Source organism: Phocoena phocoena, chromosome X (genome assembly GCF_963924675.1).
Source record: "Phocoena phocoena chromosome X, mPhoPho1.1, whole genome shotgun sequence".
Lineage (NCBI taxonomy): Eukaryota > Metazoa > Chordata > Mammalia > Artiodactyla > Phocoenidae > Phocoena > Phocoena phocoena.
The window spans coordinates 126,968,264-126,993,786 of NC_089240.1; the positions used below are offsets into that span (position 1 = coordinate 126,968,264).

Below are 25,523 nucleotides of genomic sequence, written 5' to 3' on the forward strand. Positions count from 1 at the left end.
AAAAACTGGACTGAATTGAATTAAAATGCAACTAAGTAGAGGTAGGGGGACGCAACTAAAGTAGTGTTTCAGGGGAAAATTCTAGCATTTAATATTTAGACTAAAAAATAAAAAAGGTCTCAATGCAATAGTCTAAGCTTCTACCTTAATTAACTGGAAAGAAAGAAAAAAAATAACTCAAATCAGAAAGAAAATGAATTTAAAAATAATAACAGAAATAAATGAAATTGAAATGAGAAAACAAATAGAGAAAATCAAGGACACCAAAAGGTAATTTTTGGAAAAATTTAAAAATTTGATAAAACTATAGACAAGCAAAGTAAAAAAGCATGACACAATAATATCAGAAATTAAGCAAGGGATATCATTACAGATACGGCAGAAATAAGAAGGAAAACAGGAAACAATAAGAACAAATGCATTCACATAAATTCAAGGACTTAGATAAAATTGAAATTTCTCAAAAATCAGAAACTACCAAAACACCCCAAATGAAATGAATAATCAGAATAGAACTAAAACTGCCAAAGAAATTGATGCCATAGTAAACATTTTTGAAATAGAAATCTGTAGACTCAGATGGTTTAACTGGAGATTGCTCCCAAATATTTAAAAAAGAATTAACACCATTTCTAAAAATCTCTTCAAGAAAATAGAAGCAGAAGGAACATTTCCCAACTCATTTTATGAGGTTAGTATTACCTTTAATATGAAAACTGTGTGACAACAGTACTAAAAAAGAAAACTATAGGTCAATACACTTCATGAATGTAAGATGCAATAATCTCCAACAAAATATTAGCAAATGCAATCCAGTAATGTATAAAAAGAATAGTATATCATGACCAAGCTGAGTTTATCTGAGGAATGCAAGGTTGGCTCAATACTTCACAATCAATGAAATACCACTATAAACAGACTAATTTTATGATCATCTCAATTGAAGGAAAAAAGCATCTGACAGAATACAACTTGGTTTGTGAGAAAAAAGATCTCAGAAAACAAGAAATAAATAGGAACTTAACATGATACAGTACATATACAAAATCTACAGCTAATATCAACGTTTATAGGGAAAGACTGAATGTTTTCTAAGGTCAAGAAATAGGCAAGGATGTCCACTCTTCCCACTTATATTGAAGACTTTAGTAGAATTCTTACCGTTGGAATGAAAATAGAAAATAAATAACAAGCAAACAGAGTGGAAGGAAATATATAGCACTATCCCTATTCTCAGAGACATAATTGTCTACCAATAAAATCCCAATGAAACTATAAAAAGTATCTTAGAACTAATAAATAAGTTTATCAAGGTTGCAGGATACAAAGTCAATGCACAAAAACTAATCATTTTCCATATAATGACAAAATATGAAAACAAAAATATTTTTAAACACCATTTCAATAGCTCCCCCAAAAGACTTAAATATAAAGCAAACAAAACATATATAAAACCTATATTTTGAAAACTACAAAATGCTGATAAAAGAAACTGAAGAACACCTAAATAAATAGACATACTTTGTTCATGGACTTGAAGACTCAATGTAATAAAGAGCTCAATTTTCACCAAATTGATATATAGATTCAAATCAGTGCCAATCAAAATCTCAGCAGTATGGACTGGAAGAATCAACATTGTGAAAATGACTATACTACCCAAAGCAATCTACAGATTCAATGTAATTCCTATCAAACTACCAATGGCATTTTTCAAAGAACTAAAACAAAAAATTTCACAATTTGTATGGAAACACAAAAGACCTCAAATAGCTAAAGAAATCTTGAAAAAGAAAAAAGGAGCTGGAGGAATCAGGCTCCCTGACTTCAGATTATACTACAAAACTACAGTAATGAAGACAGTATGGTACTGGCACAAAAACAGAAATATAGATCAATGGAACACGATAGAAAGCCCAGAGATAAACCCACACACATATGCTAACCTTATTTTTGATAAAGGAAGCAAGACTATACAATGGAGAAAAGACAGCCTCTTCAATAAGTGGTGCTGGGAGAACTGGACAGCTACATGTAAAAGAATGAAGTGAGAACACTCCCTAAAACCATACACAAAAATAAACTCAAAATGGATTAAAAACCTAAATGTAAGGCCAGACACTATAAAACTCTTAAAGGAAAACATAGGCAGAACACTCTATGACATAAATCACAGCAAGATCCTTTTTGACCCACCTCCTAGAGAAATGGAAATAAAAACAAAAATAAACAAATGGTCCCTAATGAAACTTAAAAGCTTTTGCACAGCAAAGGAAACCATAAACAAGACGAAAAGAAAACCCTCAGAATGGGACAATAAATTTGCAAATGAAGCAACTGACAAAGGATTAATCTCCAAGATTTAGAGCAGCTCATGCAGCTCAATATCAAAAAAACAAACAACTCAATCCAAAAATGGACAGAAGACCTAAATAGATATTTCTCCAAAGAAGACATCCAGGTGGCCAACAGGCACATGAGAAGATGTTCCACATCACTAACTATTAGCGAAATGCAAATCAAAACTACAATGAAGTATCACCTCACACCAGTCAGGATGGCCATCATCAAAAAATCTATAAATAATAAATGCTGGGGCTTCCCTGGTGGTGCAGTGGTTGAGAGTCCACCTGCTAATGCAGGGGACACGGGTTTGTGCCCCGGTCTGGGAAGATCCCACATGCCACGGAGCAGCTGAGCCCATGAGCCATGGCTGCTGAGCCTGTGCATCTGGAGCCTGTGCTCTGCAATGGGAGAGGCCACAACAGTGAGAGGCCCATGTACCACAAAAAAAATAAATAAAAGTAAATGCTTGAGAGGGTGTGGAGAAAAGGGAACCTTCCTGCACTGTTGGTGGGAATGTAAATTGATACAGCCACTATGGAGAACAGTATGGAGGTTCCTTAAAAAACTAAAAATAGAACTACCATACGACCCAGCAATCCCACCACTGGGCATACACCCTGAGAATACCATAATTCAAAAAGAGTCATGTACCACAATGTTCACTGCAGTTCTATTTACAATAGCCAGGACATGGAAACAACCTAAGTGCCCACTGAGAGATGAATGGATAAAGAAGATGTGGCACATATATACAATGGAATATTACTCAGCCATAAAAAAGAAACAAAACTGAGTTATTTGTAGTGAGGTGGATGGGCCTAGAGTCTGTCATACAGAGTGAAGTAAGTCAGGAAGAGAAAGACAACTACCATATGCTAACACATATATATGGAATCTAAAAAAAAAAAAAAGGTTCTGAAGAACCTAGAGGCAGGACAGGAATAAAGACGCAGATGTAGAGAATGGACTTGAGGACACTGGGAGGGTGAAGGGTAAGCTGGGACGAAGTGAGAGAGTGGCATGGACTAATATATACTACCAAATGTAAAATAGATAGCTAGTGGGAAGCAGCCGCATAGAACAGGGAGATCAGCTCGGTGCTTTGTGACCACATTGAGGGGTGGGATAGGGAGGGTGGGAGGGAGACACAAGAGGGGGGAGGTATGGGGATATATGTATATGTATAGCTGATTTCCTTTGTTATAAAGCAGAAACTAACACACCATTGTAAAACAATTATACTCCAACAAAAATGTTTAAAAAATAATCTCAGTAGTAATTCTTGCTGGTATAGACAAGAGGGTTCAGAAATTTTATGTAAGGGCAAAGGAACTAGAATAGCTAAAGAAATTTTGAAAAAGTAGAATAATGTTGGAAGAATCTCATTCAAATCAGTCTAGCTGATTTAAAAATTTCCTATAAGACTATAGTAATAAGTGCAATGTGATATTGGCTAAGAAATAGACACATAGATTAAGGGAACTAAATAGAGAGTCCAGAATAGACCAACACAAATATGAGCTATGGAGACTTTATAACGAATTAAAACAATTTAATTGAGAAATTTGGTCTTTTCAATAATTTGTATTGGAACAATTAGACGACCTTATGTTAAAAATGAATATCTAAACCTCATAATTTATGCAAATATGTAACAAATCTAATGGGTAAATGAAAAATACAAAACTTCAAAAAAAAAAAAAGAAAATCTTCACAACCTGAAGTTAGGCAAAGAGGTCTTAAATGCAACACCCAAAGCATGATTCATAAAATTTTAAAAATGATAAATTGGATTTCTTCAAAATTAAAAACTTTTTTTCTGAGAAACACAGAATGAAAAGTCAAGCTGGAAGTATTTGCAAATTATATATCCAGTAAAAGACTCATATCCAGAAAATATAAACAGCCCTAAAAACTCAAATATTAGAAAATAAAGAACCCAATTTAGAAAATGGGCAAATGATGTCAGTAGACACATCAGCAAAGTGGAAATATGGATGGAAAATAAGCACATGAAAAGTTGTTCTATATCATTAGCTATAAGAGAAATGAAAACTAAAACCATGATGAGATATCATAACACATATTTGAGAAAGACTAAAATTTTTAAAAATGATATTACTAAGTGCTACCAAGGACGAAGAACAACTTGAACTCTCATACACAGTGGTAGGAATATAAAATGACACAGCTCTGTGGAAAATGATTTGGTAATTTTTTTATAAAGATACACTTACCATATGACTCAGTGAAGCCACTCCAGGGAGAAATAAAAACTTATGTTCATACAAAAACCTACATATGAATGTTTATAAGAGCTCCATTCATATTTGCCCAAATCTAGAAACAACCCCAGTGTCCTTCCATAGGTGAATGGATAACTGTGGTGCAGCCATATAATGGACTACCACTGAGCAATAAAAATGAATGAACTATTGATACACACAACTTGAATGAGCCTCAAAGGAATTCTCCTGAGTGAAAGTGCCTCAGAAAGTTACATACTCTGTTCTTCCATTTATATGAGATTTATGAAAACACAGAAGTACAGTGATGGAGGACAGTTGAGTGGTTGTCAAAGTTAGGTGTGGGAGGAGGGTAAGACTATAAAGGACCAGCATAAGGGAGTTTGTGTTTGTGTTTGTGTTTGTGTGTGTGTGTGTGTGTGTGCGTTTGTGTGTTTGAGGGCAGTTATGGGACTATTTTGAATCCTGATTGTAGTGTGGTTACATGAATCTATACAGGAGCTTTAACTGTACACTGAAATAAGATAACTTTACCGTTTAATAATTTTAAAATATTAAAATAAGAAATTAAAAACCTGGTGTGGCTACATCAATATGAGAATAAATTGATTTCATTAGAAGAAAATATTATCATGGATAAACTGGAACATTACATAAGAATTCATCAAGAAGACATAACAAACCTAAATGTGTATGCACCTAAAAGCAGAGCTTCAAAATACATGAAATAAAAACTGATAGAACTAAAAGGACAAATAGTCAAATCTACAATTGTATTTGGAGACTGTGACACTCATCTATGAGTAAATGTTAGAGAAAGTGGACAGAAAACATGCAAGGATATTGAAGGACTCAAATAGCACTATCAACCAACTTCATCTAATTGGCATTTGGAGAACACTTCACACAACAACAGAAGAATATATATTATTTTCAAGTACACATGGAATATTCACCAAGATAGACCATAAACCAACCTTTAACAAATGTAAAAGAATTTATATCATGCAAAGTATATTCTCTACTCATAATGGAATTACAGAATACAACAAGGGATATCTGCAAATTCTCCAAACATTTGGAGATTAAACACATTTTTCCTAGCTCATGTTTCACAATAAATTCTTGAGGGAAATTAGAAAGTATTTTGAAGGGAATTTAAATAAAACTACAACATATTAGAGATTGTGGGACTCAGCTGATGCAGTATGTAGAGAGAAATTTATGTCATTAAATGCTTAAATTAGAAAGCAAGACAGAGCTCAACTCAATAATCTAAGATTCCACTGTAGGAAACTATAAAAAGAAAAGTAAATTAAACCCTAGGCAACAGAAGGGTGGGAACTATATAGGTAACAGCAGAAATCAGTGAAATTGACATTAGGAAAATAGTAATTAATATCAATGGTCACAAAAACTGTTTCTTTGAAAAGATCAGAGAAACTGAAATACTTAATGATATTTAAAAAGTTGTTGAGAAGCAATGGCTTTGGACACTGTTAAAGTATAAGAAACTGTAGATATAGACCAAGGGGTATATGTTACATGAGTTTTCAGAAAGCATAAAAATGACAGAACACATATTCTAAATCATAAATAAATGTCTTGTAATGTAGTAGTAATGTGTAATTGTTTAAAAGTTTGGAATAACCAGCAAATCATGTAGATCTACAGCAAATGCATGTAAAGGGACAAGGTGATAATGTGCAAAAATAAGGAATAGTTACTGTTTTGCAAGGGGAAAATTCTGGTTATATATAAAACAAAGTTGGTTTAAAAAAGTGTTGGTAAAGATACTGGTATTTATTATTTCTATTTTATTCTTTTTTGGAGAATATGAACCTATATTTTTAAAAGGAAAAATAAAAATATTATAAGATTATTCCATTGCAAATAAATTATGTGCACATTTTTTGTAACTGAAAATCTGCAGAAACATCTTTGGAACAAAATCATTTGGTAAAAAACAGGGATTAATGAGTTTCAAAAAGAACAAAGGACAAATGATACAGTGGTAAGAAAATTCCTGAGGCACAAGAATATGGAATCATATCAATATCAGAGAAACCATTCATGGCTTTATTAGGACAGTGTGTGAATGATAGTGTTAAAATGGAGAAATTGTCAAAGTGCAAAGGAAGTATGAAAGATATAGCTAACAACCAAGCGTGTATTATCTATGGCAGAGAAGTTTTAATAAAAATTAAAATCACAGTTCTTTTTATATGGTGTTCAGTTTCTGAAAGACAAGCATGTATTAACTTAGAAGCTATGTGCTGAATAATAGTCCATTAAAGAAAATGTGGGTCGTTGTTATGAAAATATTACTTCATCGTTAGGAAAATCAGTGTTTTTAAAAAGTGCACTTTCACTCAGAATTAATGGCATTCATGACTGAAAAACATATTTTAGACAACAATTTATTATGCGGTGTTACAAGAGAACATAAAGAAGTTTTGACAAGGGACATATAAACAACACTCAAAATAATGACAGTAGTCATGATAATTCCTCCTGCCAGTATTGCCTACATACAATCCTTCCTATAAATATTGGATCCAATATCATGTTATTGGGAATATGACTTAAATATAATTTCCCCTTTTAAAGTTTGTTATTAGTTTTTCTGAAAGGATGGTTTTAAAGATAAGATAGATTCTTACCTGTGAGGGATTGTATTTGAAACTCTGAGAGAAGTTGGATGACAACACATAGCCTACTAATTGGATTTCACAGGTTTTATTTGTTTATTTACAGTTACATAATCAGTAAGCATACCAGGGGCTGAATAGAATCCATCAAGAAGTTAATCAATATTACAAACAAAACATCTAGATAATGAGTGTTTATTTTTGGTAATCTAATTCACATTTTTAAATATATAAAGTATTTTGTTATTATAATGGTAATTCTTATGTGCCTTAGATGGCTTAGAAATATTGAAAGCACAAATAAGAGAATTTAAAAATCACTTATATTTCTACCAGCAAAAGAAAAATATTGCTGTTATTTCACTGTATATACTTAGTTTTTTGTACACATGTCTATATTAACATATATATGTGTATCACAGCGTTTCAATTTGGTTTTAAATTGAAAAAGTTGAAATACTGGGACACTGTCATATGTAGAAAATTTAGGTTATAAATTTGGACTATAGGACTTCTGATTCTAGCCATGATGGAGTAAAAGGGACCAAATTTACACATCTACCTCAAACAACTAAAAAAAAATAGACCACACACATGAAACAATGATTTTCAATTTATTGGACATCAGGCAAAGAACAGTGTTCTCTAAGAGATGAAAAACGAGTGAGATGAGCCCTAAGATTGTTCAAGCTTACTGCCCAGAGAAAGATTGTAGGCCACAGTGTATAATGGAGAGCCTGGCCATCTTCTTGAGTTGAGATGGAGCTGGGAGTCTAGGGGATGCTAGGTGGCAAGAGCTTGCAGGACAAAATTCCAGAGACGAGAGAGTTCCACAGAGAGAAATCTCCAGAGATCATGCAGATCTGGGAATTATTCCTATTCCCATTAGTCAGAGTGGAAAACCTCATAGTTCATCAGGCTCAGTTAGAATACACAGAGTGGTTTTGCCTTAGAAGAGAGGAACTATTAGTCATAATCTATGCACCTTTTTTATCTCACTTAACAAAGTTTAAAAGTAGGACACAAAAAGACGAGTAACTTGTTTCCAAGTAACTTAATTGTGCCCCTGAAAAAACTTAAGAATATTTATTTATAGAAACACAAAAATATCTAGGATTTAAGAAAGTAAAATTCACAATGTCTGACATCCAGTCAAAATTGCCAGCTGGGACTTCCCTGGTGGTCCAGTGGTTAAGACTTTGCCCTCTAATGCAGGGGATGCGGGTTTGATCCCTGGTCAGGAAACTAGATCCCACATGCCTCAGGGCCAAAAAACCAAAACATAAAACAGAAGCAATATCATAACAAATTCAATAAAGACTTTAAAAATGGTCCACATCAAAAAAAAATCTTAAAAACAAAAATAGAAAGCAAAATTGCCAGCCATTCAAAGAAGCAGGAAAGCAGGAACAGTAATGAGGAGAAAAATAAATTAAAACTGACCCAGAAATCAGGCAGATGATAGAGTTAGTAGACAAGGACTTTAAAACAGTGTTATATATAACTGTATTCCATATGTTCAAATGATAAGACAAAATGTTAAACGTGCTAAATAAGGACATGAAAGACATAAAAAAGAGCCTAAATAAATTTTGAGATATGAAGGCTACAATGTCTGAATTGAAAAGATACACTGGTTTGGACTAATGGCACACGTGACATGTAAGAAGAAAAGATTAGTGAACTTGAGGATATAGCAATAAAACTTTCCAGAAAAAACACACCCTGAGAAAACAATACTGAAAACAATGAATAAAGCATTAGCAAGTTGTGAGACAACTTCAAGTGACCTATGCACATATATTTGGAAACCCCAAAGGGGAGGAAAAAGGGGAGATAGAAAAAATATTTGAATGACAAATCTCCAAACTGGATAAAAATTATAAACCCACAGATTCAAAAAGCAAAAAGAGTGCCAAGAACAAGAAATGTGAAAAACAAGACTATACCAAGGCCCACAATATTCAAGTTACTTAAAATCAGTGATGAAGAGAAAATCTTAAAAGTACCAAGAGAAAAGAAGGCACTTTACTACAGAGGAACAAACATAAGGGTAAGAGTAGATTTCTTGTCAAAAACAATGATTGGGTTGTTTGTTTTTGTTGTTATTGTTGAGTTGTATGAGCTGTTTGTGTATTTTGGAAATTAAGCCCTTGTTGGTCGCATCATTTGCAAATATTTTCTCCCAGTCTGTAGGTTATCTTTTTGTTTTGTTTATGGTTTCCTTTGTTGTACAAAAGCTTGTAAGTTTGATTATGTCTCATTTGTTTATTTTTGCTTTTATTTTTATTGCTTTGGGAGACTGAGCTAAGAAAACATTGGTACGATTTATGTAAGAGAATGTTTTGCCTATGTTCTCTTCTAGGAGTTTTATGGTGTCATGTCTCATATTCAAGTCTTTAAGCTATTTTGAGTTTATTTTTGCTTATGGTGTGAGGGTATATTCTAACTTCATTTATTTACCTGCAGCTGTCCAACTTTCCCAACACCACTTGCTGAAGATACTGTCTTTTCCCCATTGTATATTCTTGCCTCCTTTGTCAACAATTAATTGACAGTAGGTGTGTGGGTTTATTTCTGGGCTCTCTATTCTTTTTTCCATTGATCTGTATGTCTGTTTTTGTGCCAATACCATGCTGTTTTGATTACTGTAGCTTTGTAGTATTGTCTGAAGTCTAGGAGGTTTATGTCTCCTGCTTTGTTCTTTTACCTCAGGATTGCTTTGGCAATTCTGGGTCTTTTATGGTTCCATATAAATTTTAGGAATATTTGTTTTAGTTCTTTGAAAAATGTCATGGGTAATTTGATAAGAATCACATTAAATCTGTAGATTGCTTTGGGTAGTATGGCCATTTTAACAATATTAATTCTTGAGGGAGGCTTTGGGTTTTGACCTCTTAGGTAAGCTCATAAATATGTGCCGTGTGTTCATGGCCCGTTTCAAATAAGATGCTCCATTAAAATCCTGCTGCAAATATCAGGGTGGTTTCTAACTTCAGGGTTATATCCAAGAACTGGTCGATTACATGTCAAGTTAGATTCTACTTATAAACTCATTTAGAAAGCTTGTTGATGATATCTGGGCGGGGGGCAGAAGTAATGCCAGATGTCTAAACATCACTGTCCAATGTGAACACTTATGCCAAAGGGACACTATAAGTGGGCAGTGGGTTGAGACAGCCTGGGTATTTCTGCCAGGAGTGGAAATGCTTTATGTCAGGGGGAGCGCAAGAGATATGGGCTGTTTCATTGGGGGTGGGCACAGATTTCAGAAGAGGCAGCAGTGATGAGCTGGTAAGTCAGTCAGGTTCCAGAGTTGGACTGGAGGGCACATAGGGGAAGATCAGGGGATGAGTGCTGTCATGTGGGAAGGTGCTGGGACTAGACAGACATCTGGCACCTCAGCTCTCAGGGGACACTGGAACTCAGGCAGGAGGACCCTATGTTAATAAAGCCCACAAAAAATACCCAAATCCTGTTTGATTGATTTTGTCACCTTCCTTCTTTAGGACTGCTTTTAGTACCTTGGGCATAGGGTCCTTCTTTCGGTCACCTGAGAGACTTTATAGAGTACTGAGAAGAGAAATGATTTAGAGTCAGAAGGTTGGTATCAGGCTGGGGTTGAGTGGGAAAAGCACAGGCTCCAGACGAATTTAGACTAGGGATCCAGTCCCTGCCCTGTCACTTATTAACCATGTAATCATGGGAAAATTACCAAGCCCTATGGCCTCAGGTTTTTCATCTGTGAAGCAAGTGGATTTGATGAGCCCTGTCTTGTAGGACTGCTGGAATGTATGTAATGTTTGTAAAGCACCTCACACAGTGCCTTGTTCAATCTTTAATGATTAGCTGTTATGGTAGTTGCCCCATATCTGTCATTTTGCTTTCTGCAGTTTCAGTTACCTGAGCTCAACCAGGGTCTGAAAATATTAAATACAAACTTCGAGAAATAAACAATTCATAAGTTTTAAATCATGCCGTCCCACTCCGTCCTGTCCAGGACATGAATCATCCCTTTGTTCAGAATATCCACGCTATATATGCTACTCACCCATTAGTATAGGAAAAAAACGTAGTATATGTAAAGTTCAGTATTCTCCACAGTGTCAGGCACCCACAAGGTGTCTTGGAACATAAGCCCTGGCAGATAAGAGGGGACTACTGTATTTCTGTTATTAATTTGACCCCAGGTACTCCTACCCTCTACTCTATAAGTTGTTGCTGTTGTTATCCAGTACATCTTAGAGAATACTCAATGCAATAGGACATGTAATACCAAAATCAGCCAACCATGCTGCTTTGTAAATAAAACTCAGTAAATTTTCCTTCTTAGAGGATATATTTTTAAATTTAGGTGTAGGGAAGTCTTCCCCAGCTGGATGCAACTCAAAGCTCCTAGAATTTGAGCCAAAGACCAACTCTGTCCCTACCTCCCAGCTGCTCTTCCATCCAAATCGCTATTTTCATTAACTGCCCCCCCAAATCTATACATGGCTCAGAACTGGCCAAATTACATTAAAGGTAATCTAATTAAAATGCCTTCTAACAGAGTCATCACTGGCTCTCCCAGGCCAGGGAAAAGGGTGCCTGCACAGTGACTTCTGGGCATCATTCAAAAGATATTCACCCTTATTTCTCAGGAAACCCTTGCAGATGATATTTATAAAACAGCTATGTCTTGTGTTCAACTGCACTGGGACAAGAATACAGGACAAATTCCTTACTTGCCCCAGGAAGTGATTTCTCTCTGGTTTATCCACTATCCAAAAGGATCTTCCGAGAGCAGTTTTTCTATCTAGGTTTTTCTCTCACTCCTAAGATACACCGTCTGAGAGTCTGGTCACTGCCACCACCCAGCTTCATTATCATCACCTCCCACAGAAGGAACCCCTGCTTCCCAAAGCCCCAAACTGCCCTGGTTTGGGGCACTTACACTTGAGTGCTCGCTCCTGGAGCCCCACCACCTTGTCCCATTTTCCCTTGTTCTGTGGGACTTAGGGGACATCTCTACATCTTCCTCATGTGACTGCTGCTCCTAGACCATCACTCTAGGTGTGGGTGTGTCCTGCTTTTCCTAGTGTCCCCACTACTAACACAGGGCCTTCCAGAGAGCAGAGGCTCCATGAAGGTCTGTGGAATAAATGAGCCAGTGAGCAGAGATTTCATTTATTACTATTTAATTTCTTCTACATTTTTGAATAAGCTAAGAAAATCCAAGTACATATCTTAATTTTACAGAATAGACTAAAAATGATGAGAATTATAAAATAAACCACTGAATTTTTTTCTCTATTTTACTAAGCTTTTTCACATTTCCAAGGAAATTCCTATTCTAATGCCATCTTATCTTGTTACAGACTACAAATAAAATGTAAGGTTTCCCAATTCATTTTACAAAATAGCAAAACTCTTTCTCCTAAACTGGACAAGAAACAATAAATGTGTGACCAATGTCATTCATAAACTTAGATTCTGAGGCTAGCAGACTTTCTAGTTAAGCAACAACATTTTAAAATACCAAAAATAAAAGAAGATAAAGTTCTATAAAGTTCTAAGTCACCCAATGGAACAGAAACAGAAAGATGTTATTCACTATGATTCCCTCATCCCAAGTCTGGCCCTCTACTACTTAGATCATTGACTGCCCTCTTAAAACACAAAGTGAAGAATCTGCCTTAGACTTCACTCAGGGCTGAACAAGCTGCTGGACATGGCACTAGAACTTGCACTAGCCATGGAAGTAGTATTATCTGTGGTGGCAATTCTAGACTGGGCTCTCTCTTCCTGATCTCTCAAAGCCTCTTCATACCACAGAGGGAAGGATCTAGGGTCACTTCCATTGATCTTGGCCAAAAACTCCAGGAAACTCATCTTGCTGGTCTCTGCGTGGGCCCGGGGACCCCAAAGAAATTCATAGCATGCAGGATCGCTGTTAGGCACCTGCCGGTACTCCAGGTAGCCCTCCTGCACCCACACTTTGGTGAGCAGCTCCCTGGGCTCCCCATAGATAAAGTGCTCCCTCCCAACATACACCCCCGTCGCACTCAGCACTTCCCATACCTCCTCCTCAGGGACACAGTCGCCCTTCATAAAGATTATACTCAGGATAAATATCAGAAGGCCAGTCTTGGGCATGCTCTGCCCATCGCTCAGCACCCCATCACAGGTGAGGCCCAGGGTGGTGACCAGGACATAGGAATGGTCGCTGGGGTCCACTTCCTTCACATCAATACCAAAGACCAGCTGCATGCACTCCGAGGCCTCACTGAAGATCACAGGGAAGTGGTCCTTGTAGTCTTCGGTGATGATATTCAGCATTTCTGTCTCTGTGATCATCTCCTTGGTGCAATACTTGAGGAGCAGAAACTCTATCAGATCACCCACCTTGTCATTAATCACATTTCTTGGAAAGGACTCAGCATCTGGCAGGGCCTGCGAGGTGCTCGGACCATCCTCTTTTTGGCTGCTGGAGCCATTGTCGGATTGGCTCAATGGAGTAGAGACAACAGCAGTGGGGGACAGGGAGGGGGAGGCACTCGAAAGGCTCTGTGAAGGACTCAGGATGTCAGAAAGAGCAAAAAGCTCCTCTGGGGAGCTCAAGGTCAGAGGACAGCTAAAGGAAAAGGAGGAGCAGGTGGAGGAAGATGAGGAATCATCCTCTTCCTCAGCCATGGGAACACTTTCAGCCTGATGGCCTTCCTCAAGCATGTAGCGCCGTCGCTTTGGAGCACGAGGCATGACGACTGGTGTCAGGAAGCCGACTGGGGGTGGGCAGGGGTGACAGGCGGGGACCTCGTACCTGGGGGAGAGAGGGGGGTGAGCGACCTCGGCAGAGAAAGGCACCCTGGGCAGCTCTGACAAAGGCCACTTACAGGTCTCGTCTTAAAGGCTGCCCTCGGGCCTCACAGGGGCGCTCCTCCTGGGCGGCCTGTCCCCTGCCAACCTGAAGAAGGAAATGAGGGGGCTCCTCAGGGTGTAGCCAGCACGGCTCCAGGTTCTGGGGCTGACAGGGCGGTGGGGTGACTTGGGTGTTGTGGGGTCCCCTCTGTTCTGGGAGGGGGATCCCCTGGGTACACACTCAGGGCACGCACCTCCCCTTGATTCCTGGCGCTGCCCGGGCCTCCTCTGCTCTGTGCCCTGAGGACACGGTCCTCAGACCTGGGCCTTTGCCTCCCGGTTCCTGGAGCCCCTGTAAGAGGAATGGAGGGCGCACCTCTTGTGTAGACTGTGGCACAGCTCTGGGCCTCGGTGCTGGTAGGAGGATTGGGCCGGACTCTGTGAGGTCCCCCCAGTTCTGAGTTCTGGGGTGGGTGGTCCCCTCGGGGCTCGCTCGTCGTGCTCACTGTTCCCCTTAAGGGCCTGGACCCTCCCCTTTGCAGGCCTGAGGGGAAACTCAGATCAGGACCGCGAATCTGAACAGAAAGCAGTGAGGGGGCCCCACAGGTGGCTGCACCTGCCCAGGGCCTCCCGAGGGTCCTAGGATGGGGAGATGCTGGGTCCTCACCTCCTCCTCACATCCTGCCTGGCCTCCCAGCGCTGACCACAGGGGCAGGTTTCTGTTGAGGCCACTGTACCAGGGCTGGGGGTCTGCTCAGTCCTCCCTCGGGGTCCTGGGAGTCCACCCTCTGCGGACCTGAAGGCTCACCCCTCACACCAAACACCTGACCTCCTGAGGACTCCGACCCAAAGGTTCGGAAACATCTCATCTGCTGACCGTGCTCTGGCGCCTCCAAGGCCCCCGCGGAAGGGCGAAGGATCCCTCCCTGTGTTGGGGTCTAACGTCCTCAGTCCTTCCTTCCTCGCGTGCAGGCTGGACTTTGGGCAGGACCTGGGACTGTCCCGTCTACCACTGTGAGTCCCTGCTCCTTATACCAGGTCTCCAGTCTCTCAGAGACCCTGACGTCAGGACAGGCCTACCGTGCTCATCCCGCCCCGGGGCCTCCCACGGCCACCTGCAAGGGCAGTGATCTGGTGGGTCCCTTTTCTCCTCCCTCAGGGTCCCCTCAGTCCTGCCTAAGGGCCCTAACCTTAGTCCACCAGGGACCTGACATTTTACCCTCTGTGCTCATGAGACCCCGCACCTTATCCCAGGTCCCCAGCTTCTCTGAGACCCGGATGTCAGGAACTGCTGCACGTGACGGCCCCCCAGGACCAACTCAATTCTGGGATCCAGGTTGCCCTCAGTGCTCCCTCAGGGCCCTCACCTTGACTCCACGCAGGACTTGGGATTCTCTCCCGTGCCCACCAGACACCCCACCCCTTACACACCCTCCCCAGCCTCTCTAAGACCCAGATGTCAGGAATTGCTGCATGTGCTCATCCCAACCTATGGCCTTCCAGGGACAACTCTGTTCTGGGGTTCAGGGTCCCCACTGTCCTCCCTCAGGGTCCTCACCTTGACACCCGGCAGGACATGGGATCCCCCCTTTGCCCACCTGCGGCCCTGCCCCTTACCCCAGGTCCCCAGTCTCTCTGAGACTTGGATGTCAGGAAGTCAGGATAGGCCTAGGGTGCTCATCCAACCCCAGGGCCTCCCAGGGCCACCTGAAGGGACAGGGATGTGTGAAATCCCCTCTGATTGGAGTCCAGGGTGACCCCAGTCTTCCCTTAGGGTCCTCACCTTGACTCTTAGCAGGTTCTGGGCCCTACTCTCTGCCCACCAGAGGCCCCACCCCTTATACCAGGTCCCCAGTCGCTCTGAGACCCGGATGTCAGGAAATGCTACTTGTTGTCATCCTGCCCCAGGGCCTCCAAGGGCCCCCTCTGATTGGAGTCCAGTGTCCCCTCAGTCCTCCCTCAGTGTCCTCACCTTGAATACTGACAGTTCATGGACCCTCTCTTCTGCTTACCTGAGTCCAGCCCCTTCAGATCAGTGCCTTTCCCTCCTTGAGACCATCTCCCCCAGCAGAAGCCAGAGGCCACCATATCAGGCTACAGCTTGTTGGGGCCTCCCTACTCTTATAGCAGGGGCAGAGTAGGGCTAACTACTGTTCTGAGGTTGAAGGTCCCTTCTGTCCTTCCTCAGTGTCCTTGTCTTGACTCCTGGAAGGTACTGGGACTCCTTTCTCTGCTGATCTGAAGACACATCCCTCTATCCAAGCCTCACTTCCCTGAGACCTGCATTCCCTGCTTCCCCAGAAGGAAGTCAGGGGCTTCCACATCCCTCTGACTTGGGGCCAATGGGAGCTGACTGCAGGGACAGGGTAAAGGTGGGACCCCTCTCTTCTGGTTTGGGAGGTTCCTCCAATGCTCCTTCAAGATCTTCACCTTGACCCCTAGCAGAGCCTGAGACTCCTCCCTCTTGTGACCTGAGTATGTCCCCTTTCAGGCAATGCTCTCACTGCTCTGAGATCCCCAGGGCAAAATTGAGGGAGGCTCACAGCCTGACAGCTCTGCTAGGGGTCTCCCAGAGCTGTCATCAGGTGTGGAGCTGGATTGTCTGGACCTTCTGGGAGGATGCCCCCGCCTCAGTCCTCACTCCTGAGGGTCCTCAACTTGGCCCCTGGGTCCTTGGTTAAATGCTGGCTGGGAGAGCTCCCTCTCTGTCAGCTCTGAGCATCTGGTCAGCAGCATCCCTTGTAGAGAATGATTCTCTAGCACAAACTAGATTCTAGCTGGGGAGGGTCAGAGAAGAAGCAAACCTTTCAATGGAGTCTCTTCACCAGCCAGCCAGACTTCAGAAATATTTTGTTCTAAAAGATTCATTTTCTGCACGGAAGAGGCTGAGCAGCAGTATTAGGGGAGGTCCTGCTCGTTTGAAATTATCTAACGTTTCATAGTCCAGAGCACCAACTTTCATTTTCTTAACCCTCATTCGTAGTAAAAAAATTTTTTTACATCTCTACCAAGTGTATATTTAGAATATATATAAAATTTCATGAAAGAATACCTACACTTAGTGTGTGGATCACTCTGATAGCTCCTGTTCTATTTCCAGTCCATTCTTTATCTTCTATGAAAATAATTTTTTGAAAAGCCAGTCCTCAGTCACTTGTCAAAAGTTCGGAAATAACAGAAGTAAAACCAATGAATCACTGGAGTAGTAATTAGTAAAAGTTTATTCTGTGCATGCCAAAAACACAGTTTGTGAACACAGAGCACTCAAACCAAACATGGAATGAGGCTCAGGGGTATATTGTTATAAAGCAGCTTATATAGTGGGAAGGCAGTGCCTGTTTATTCTTCACAGTGGTTGGTTATAATATTTGAATTTTCTTAAATGATGGGGAATTGGTTAGTGATTACCTCATATCAATTTTGGGAAACAATTTAAGTTTTGCTTATGATTTCCAGAGGCATAAGCAAGAAATGACCCAGATCAAGTTAGTCCTGAAAAATAAGCTAAATTAAGCTTTGTTTGTATGACTAAATTGGTTTTATCTGCTCAGGGAATTTTTCAAGGTTAGTCTCCATTTGTTTTTCCTTTTAACACACTAAAATGGTTTCAGGTGTTTATTAGCACAGGCTTTGGGGCCCTACTACCTCAATCATCTCATCTCTCCTGCTGTCTGATGCTATCCCAGGGCTACTGGTATCTGTGGTCAGGGGGCCTGCCTCTGGTTTGTGCAATGAAAAAGGCAGAAGTTTAAAATCTTTTCTCCTTACCCATCCTGCCATCGGCATCTCGGCAGCCTACAGCCCCTCCCCAACTTCCACGCTTCTCCCCACCCCTCCTCCCCAAACACAGGAAAGAGCTCATCACAGCCATCAGTCTTCCCCAGGGGTTTCTCAAGTTTTGTGGTTTAGATTTTGCTGTTGATTTCCGCCCCCCTCCTTTCTATAGTTATTGAGAGTTGATTTGGGGAGTGGAAGTCCGCAATCTGAACCTCGTGGTCATCTTGGCATCTACAGGTAAGACACTAAATCAGTAAATAATTTAAGGATAATTCACATCTTTGTAATCTTCTGTTCCCCATTAATGAATATGTTTCACTGCTCGATTTATTTGGGACATCTGGCTGAATCAATAAGAAAGCTTTTATATTTGACTCCATTAATATCTTATACATGTTTGTTAGGATTCTTTTTAGGTAATTTTCTTGACTTTGTTGCCATTGTGAATGAGGTATTCTCTATTTCATGTTCTAACTAGTTATTGCTTTTAGATGGCAAGCTTCTTGATTTTGCTATAATGATCTTCCATATACATTTCTCTGAAGTCTCTTAATCATTCAAATACTCCACATATTTTATAGATAATATTGTCACCAAATATTATCTTTCTTTTCAATATTCATATCTCTTTTTATTTTGACATTCATTGCTTTATGTGTCCCAGTGCAGTTTTGAACAGTAGAGGAGAGAACATTCATTTCTGTGTTGTCTGTCCCTGGCTTTAATGGAATTTCTTCTAGTATTTCACATTTAAGTGTGTTTGCAATAGACTTTAGGAAATTGAAGTTCTATTCTAATGTTAGCTTACTTTTTTTTTAAAACCACAAACTTTTGTTGAATTTCTTTCAAAGGCTTTTATGTACCCATTGATGTGATCAAGTGTTTTTCCTCTAATTTGTACAGGGAATTATAATTGAAAGTATTTTCTAATGTTAAATCATATTTTTATTCCTCAGACACAGCCCATTTGTTTATTTAATTCACTGCTATGTTGAATATGATATTAAATTATTTAGAATATTTGCTGCTATGTGAGTGAGCATGGCTTAAGTGTTCTTTTCATGGGGTGTTCTCATCTGGTTTTCGAATCAAGGAGCAATAGCCTGGCAAAGTGAGTTGAATAATTGACCCTTTTTATATGCTTTGGAAGAGTTTACATAAGATGGTAATTTGTTTCTCCCTGACTATTTGGTAAAACTGGCTTCCAAAACTGCCTTGTGCTGGAACATTTGATAGTAGCTTGAGTTTTGAATACTGTTTCAGTTTATATTGTTTGATTAATAATAATTAATTGACCACTTTTAAGTGGTCAATTTCACTTAGGATTTCAAATTTAATGGCATGATATTTATAATAAAAACTTTTTATTACAGAAATTATCAAACATATACAACAATAAAGAGAACCCAGTTCTCTTTATTCTATAATATAATGAACCCAGTATACCTGACACTCAGCATCAACAAGCTTCAATACAATCTGGTTCCAGTTGTACCCTCACCTTCCCCCATTTCTTGCTACTGGAATAATTTGAAGCGTATTCAAAACATCATACCATTTTATTTCTAAGTTTTTCATATGACTTCATAAACGATACACTCTTTATGATATATAAATCCAATATAATACTTTTCTAAAAACTTAAATAAGTAATCTTCAAATGCCCAGGTATTTTTCATATTTACCTAGCAGATATATACTTTAAAAAAATTAGTTTCTTTGAATCAGTGTCCGAATAGGATCTAATCACTACAGTTGTTTTTTTATGTCTCTTAAGTCTTTTTTAATCTGTAATTCCTTCCCTTTTAACTCCTTTTCCTTGCAATTAATTGTTTTGAAAAAAAAGAGAAAGGATTTGTGTTTTGTTTAGTTTCTCACAGTATGAATTTTGCAAAATGCAATATTTGTGGTGTCCCTTAACATATTCTTCAGACCTTACTTTCTGACACTACAACATACCCCAGGCTCATTTTGTATATCTACTGCCTTAGTTCTAGAATCAGCCATTTCTCCAAAGAACCCTAGTTGTTTTTATTAGATGATGATTTTAAGAAACTTAGATCCACCTGGACAAAACTATAATTCAAAAAGATACATGCACCCCTGTGTTCATAGCAGCACTATTCACAATAGCCAAGACATGGAAACAACCTAAATGTCCATTGACAGATGAATGGATAAAGAAGATGTGGCACATATATACAATGGAATATTACTCAGCCATAAAAAAGAATGAAATAATGCTGTTTGCAGCAACATGGATGCAACTAGTGATTATCATACTAAGTGAAGTAAGTCAGAAAGAGAAAGATAAATACCATATGATATCACTTATATGTGGAATCCAAAATATGGCATAAATGAACCTATCTACAAAACAGAAACAGACACACAGACATAGAGAACAGACTTGTGGTTACCAAGGGGGAGGGGGTGGGAGAGGGAAGGACTAGGAGTGTGGGATTGGCAGATGTAAACTATTGTATATAGGATGGACAAACAACAAGGTCCTACTGTATAGCACAGGGAACTGTATTCAATATCCTGTGGTAAACCATAATGGAAAAGAGTATGAAAAAATATATATGTGTGTATAACTGAGCCACTGTTTTGCACAGCAGAGATTGGCACAACATTGTAAATCAACTGTACTTCAGTTTAAAAAAATAAAATTAAGAAAAAGAAACTTAGGGGCTTCCCTGGTGGTGCAGTGGTTAAGAATCCACCTGCCAATGCAGAGGACACGGGTTCAAGCCCTGGTCCAGGAAGATCTCACATGCGACAGAGCAACTAAGCCCATGCACTGCAACTACTGAGCCTGCACTCTAGAGCCCATGTGCCACAATTACTGAAGCCCACGTGCCTAGATCCCATGTTCCACAACAAGAGAAGCCACCACAATGAGAAGCCCACAGACTGAAATGAAGAGTAGCCCCTGCTCGCTGCAGTTAGAGGAAGACTGAACACAGCAATGAAGACCCAATGCAGCCAAAAATAAATAAATAAAATAAATTAAAAAAAAAAGAAACTTAGATCTCAGTGCTAGGTATGCTTGTTGCTACTGGGAAGTTGTTACTTATATGCCCTCTCAAGTAGCAAAACAATGAAATATGTAAGTGTATATTAAGCTGTGTGTGTACACATACCCATGAATATTTATATTTGTAGCCATCTGTAGCTATATAAAGGTGAATGTGAGTTTATGCTGATGTTTCCAACTCTAATCCATTATCACATTATCCTCCCCTTGCTTACTTGTAACATCCCACTCTAATAATGAGAAACCTGACTCCTACTATCCGCCAATCTATTTAATTAATTGTTCAATTCCAGTATACATGGATAGTGGTTTCAGAATAGTGAAACTGTACTACTGTGGGAAACAACTGTACCAACTAGGGTACAGAACTTATGTGCAGTTTCTTTTGACTTTAATCTTATAATATTCATCTCTAAAGTTACTTAGGGCAGCAACTTTCCCTTCAGAGTTTTCAGTGAGGTTGTTTCATACATTTTTAATGCAGTTAGAATATTTTGCCACATTCCGCAATCAAACGTGGGATTCCTTGACCGCCTAAATTAATTATTTTTATTTTCATGCATTATGACTGTCAAGTTCTTTTTTGACTAATACATACTGTCATGTATTCACCATTACAGTATCATAAACAATAGCTTCACTGCCCTAATAAATCCCCTTTGTTAAACTATTTAAACCATTTTTTATATGTTTACCATTTCTATGATTTGTTTCCCTTTCCAGAATGTGATATAAATGGAATCACACACTCTCTACTCTTTTGGAACTGGCTTATTTCACTTAATAATATGCATGTAAGATTTATTCATGTCTTTGCACATCTTGTAATTCTTTTTTTATTGATGAATACCGTTCCATTGTAAGGTTGTAACACAGTTTGTTTATCCATTCATTTGTTGAAGGACATCTTGGTTGCTTACAGTTTTGCACGATGTGCAGGCTTTTGTGTGGACATAAGTTTTTAAATCAGTTGGGTAAATATCCAGGAGTATGCTTGCTGGATCTTATGGTAAGACTATGTTCAGTTTTTAAAGAAAATGCCAAATTGTCTTCCAAAGTGGTTGTACCATTTTGCATTCCTACCAGAAGTGAATGAGAGTTCCCTTTTACTCTGCGTTCTCATCAGCTATTGGGCTTGTAAGTTTTTTTCAATTTTAGACATTCCAGTAGGTAGAGGTATCTCATTGTTTAATTTGCAATTCCCTAATAACAAATTATATTCAGCATCTTTTCCTATGCTTGTTTGCCACCTGTATATTTTCTTTGGTGAGATATCTGCTTAGATATTTTGCCTAGTTTTTAAATGAGTTGTTTGTTTTCTATTGTTGAATTTTAAGAGTTCTCTGTATTTTGTATGCAAGCCTTTTGTCAGATAGATATTTTGCAACTATTTTCTCCCAGTGTATGTCTCGTCTTTCCATTCTCTTAATAGTCTTTCACAGAGTTCACATTTAAATGTTTTTTTAATCTAACTTATCAATTTTTCCTTTCATTGATCATGCTTTTGGTGTTGTATTTTAAAAACTCATCATTGAATCTAAGGTCATGTAAGTTTTCTCCTATGTTTTCTTATGGAGATTTTATAGTTTCCTCAGTTTACATGTAGGTCTACAGGTTATTTGGTGTTAATTTTTGTGAAACGTATAAAATTTTGTGTAGATTTATACCTAGATTTTGTTAGATTTATACCTAGTTATTTTATTTTGGGGAGAGTATTGTAAATGTTATTTTTTGTGTGTAAATGTTATTTTTAATTTAAAAGTCCTTTTATTCATTGCCAGTATATAGAAAAGCAATTGACTTTTAAAATATTAATCCTGTTTCCTGTGGCGTTGCTACAGTCACTTTTTAGTTCCAAGAGTTTTTTGTTGTTGTTATCAATTCTATGGGATTTTCTACATAGACAAACATTTCTTCAGTGAACAAAGGAAACATAATTTTTCCTTCCCCAATTATACATCTTATCCTTCTTTTATTTCCTTTCCTTTCCTTGTTGTGCTAGCTAGAACTTTCAGTACAACATTGAATAGGAGATCTCAGAGGAGACATCCTTGCCTTTTTCCTGATCATAGGTGGCAAGCATTGAGGAAATTTCCATCTATTCCTAGTTTACTGAGACTACTTTTATCATGAATATGTGTTGCATTTTATCAAATGCTTTTTCTGTATCAGTTGATATGATAATATGATATTTTTTCTTTAGCTTGTTGATGTCATAAATTTCATTAATTGATTAAATTTCATTAATTGATTAAAGTAGCTTTGGATACCTGGAATAAATCTCACTTGGTCATGGTGTATAATTATTTTTATCCATATTGGACTTGATTTGCTTATATTTTATTGAAGGTAATTGGATCTATGTTCATGAGAGATATTGGTCTGTAGTTTTCCTTTCTTGTAATATCTTTAACTGGTTTTGGTGTTAGGGTAATGGTCTCACAGAATGAGTTAAGAGTGTTCCCTCTGCTTTATTTTTTGGAATATTCTGTGGAGGATTGCTGTTAATTCTTCTTTAAAAGTTTGGTGGAATTCACCAGTGAAACCATTTTGGCCTAGTGATTTCTCTTTTGAAGGATATTAATTACTGATTTAGTTTCTTTAGTAGATATAGGTTTATTCAGGTTACCTTTTTTATCTTTGTGTGAGTTTTTATGGTTTATGTCATTGAAGATAAGTTTATCTAATGTATTAAATTTGTGGACATAGAATTGTCATAGTATTCCTTCATTTCCTTATATTGGTCATCTATGTCATCTAATTTTTTTATAAGCCTTGCTAGAAGATTATCAATTTTGTTGATCTTTTCAGATAACTAGTTTTGGTTTCACTGATTTTCTATATTGTTTTCCTGTTTTTAATTTCATTGATTTCTGTAGAAATTCTTATTTCTTTTCTTCTGCTTGCCTTTGGCTTAATTTGCTCTTCTTTCTCTAGACTCCTAAGGTGTAATCTTAGGTTTTGATTTTAGATCTTTTTTTCCTCTAATACATTAAGTGCTATAAATTTATCCCTAAGCACTATTTTTGCTATATTCCACAGTTTTTTATTATTTGCATTTTTGGTAACAATTCAAAATATTAAAACATTTATATTGGGGCTTCTTCACTGACCCAGAGGTATTTGGATGTGTATTGTTTAATTTATGAATTAAATTCTCTTTCTTCTCCTTCCTCTGATATTCCAGTTACTTAAATATTACACCTTCTGAAATTGTCCCACCATTCTTGGATATTCTGTTTTGTTTTGTTTTTTCCCTCTTTTTTTCATTTTTTTAAATTTCAGTTTAGGGGATTTCTATTGACATATTTTTAAGCTTACTGATTCTTTCCTCAGCTATGTACAGTCTGTTGAGCTCACCAAAAGCATTCTTAGTTTATGTTACAGTAGTCTTTTTCTAGCATTTCCTTTCAAATCTTTCTTAGACTTCCCATATCACAGCTTACATCTGCTTACTATCTGTCTTGCATATTGTCTCCTTTTTCAATTACAGCCCTTGACATATAAGTCATAATTATTTTAAATTCCCTGTCTGATAATTTCCACATCTTTGTCATATCTGAGTCTGTTTCTGATGCTTGCTTTGTCTCTTCAGACTGTATTTTTTCTTGCCATGTAATCTTTTTTTGAAATGCCAGACACATTATATTGGACAATAGGAACTGAAGTAAATTGGCCTTTATAGTGTGAGGTTTTATGTCAGTTTGGCTAGTATTGCACCTGTAGATGCCAGAGGCTTAAAGTTCATCTACATCTTTTTTCCCTCTTCTGTTGTTTTTGGGTTTCCCTAGGAACTGCATCTTAAATAGATTCTTGTCTTGCAGTTCTTTCAGCTATAATCTACTGTTGTCATTATAATGGAGACATTGATATAGAGGGGACAGGAGAAAGAAGACTTCTATAATACTATGATTGAATCTCAGTCTTTTAGCCTATCTATTTTTCTGGGCTGTGTCCTTCAGAAATTTTTCTTACTGCCCCTCCCAGCTTAGGTGAGACAAGAATGCTAGCGGTAGCTGGAGTAGGTTAATTGTCCTTCTGCCTACATGAGATAAGACTTTGGTAAACTCTTTTTTACTAGAGAGTTCATCTTTGTTATGGAGAATGCACTATGTGTATTTAAAAAATGGTAGCTTGCCCCTCCCAATGCCAAAGACATGAGGTGATTTTTCTTGGCTACTCACTATGAAAATCTGATGGGATTCTTGGAGGTAAAAGCTATAAAAAGTATAGTGCTCCCTTAAGACTACAGATTCTGGAGTTTCTTCGTCTCATGCTAGTTTATATTCAGCCTCCAGAAAACTGTCAATGTTTCCATTGTTGAAAGATAAACTGAGGCATATTTAAAATTGTAACACTTTATTTGATCAAAAATAAATTTGAACTGGGCAGCACTAAACTGGAAGTGGTTAGGAGCACTTCATTGACAGGAGTTCAGGAAAAGCCTTTTATATTGAAAAGGTAGAAGCAAAGTAAGGAAATTGTTGATTGGCTATAGCTTAAGGCCTAGTTGGCTATTTGTGATTGGTTATTTTTAGATTTCAATTTTGTAGACTTGAGGCATGTATAGGTTTAGATTTTGGTTTTGTTACATAGGCTGCCATGGTGTTGGAACCACCTCAGTCT

At 38.3% G+C, this 25,523-nt stretch overlaps 1 protein-coding gene across 1 annotated transcript; it reads right to left on the reverse strand.

The window, feature by feature from the left end:
* Window positions 1-12,925: 12,925 nt before the first annotated feature.
* LOC136142302 (melanoma-associated antigen 10-like) lies at window positions 12,926-13,981 on the reverse strand. The gene has a single exon (XM_065900294.1). The coding sequence runs from the start codon at window positions 13,979-13,981 to the stop codon at window positions 12,926-12,928; it is 1,056 nt and encodes a 351-aa protein (XP_065756366.1).
* Between the last annotated feature and the right edge of the window lie 11,542 nt (window positions 13,982-25,523).

Bases quoted from the DNA above. Each gene is read 5' to 3' on its own strand.
- LOC136142302 (XM_065900294.1), bottom strand. From the start codon at position 13,981: ATGCCTCGTGCTCCAAAGCGACGGCGCTACATGCTTGAGGAAGGCCAT.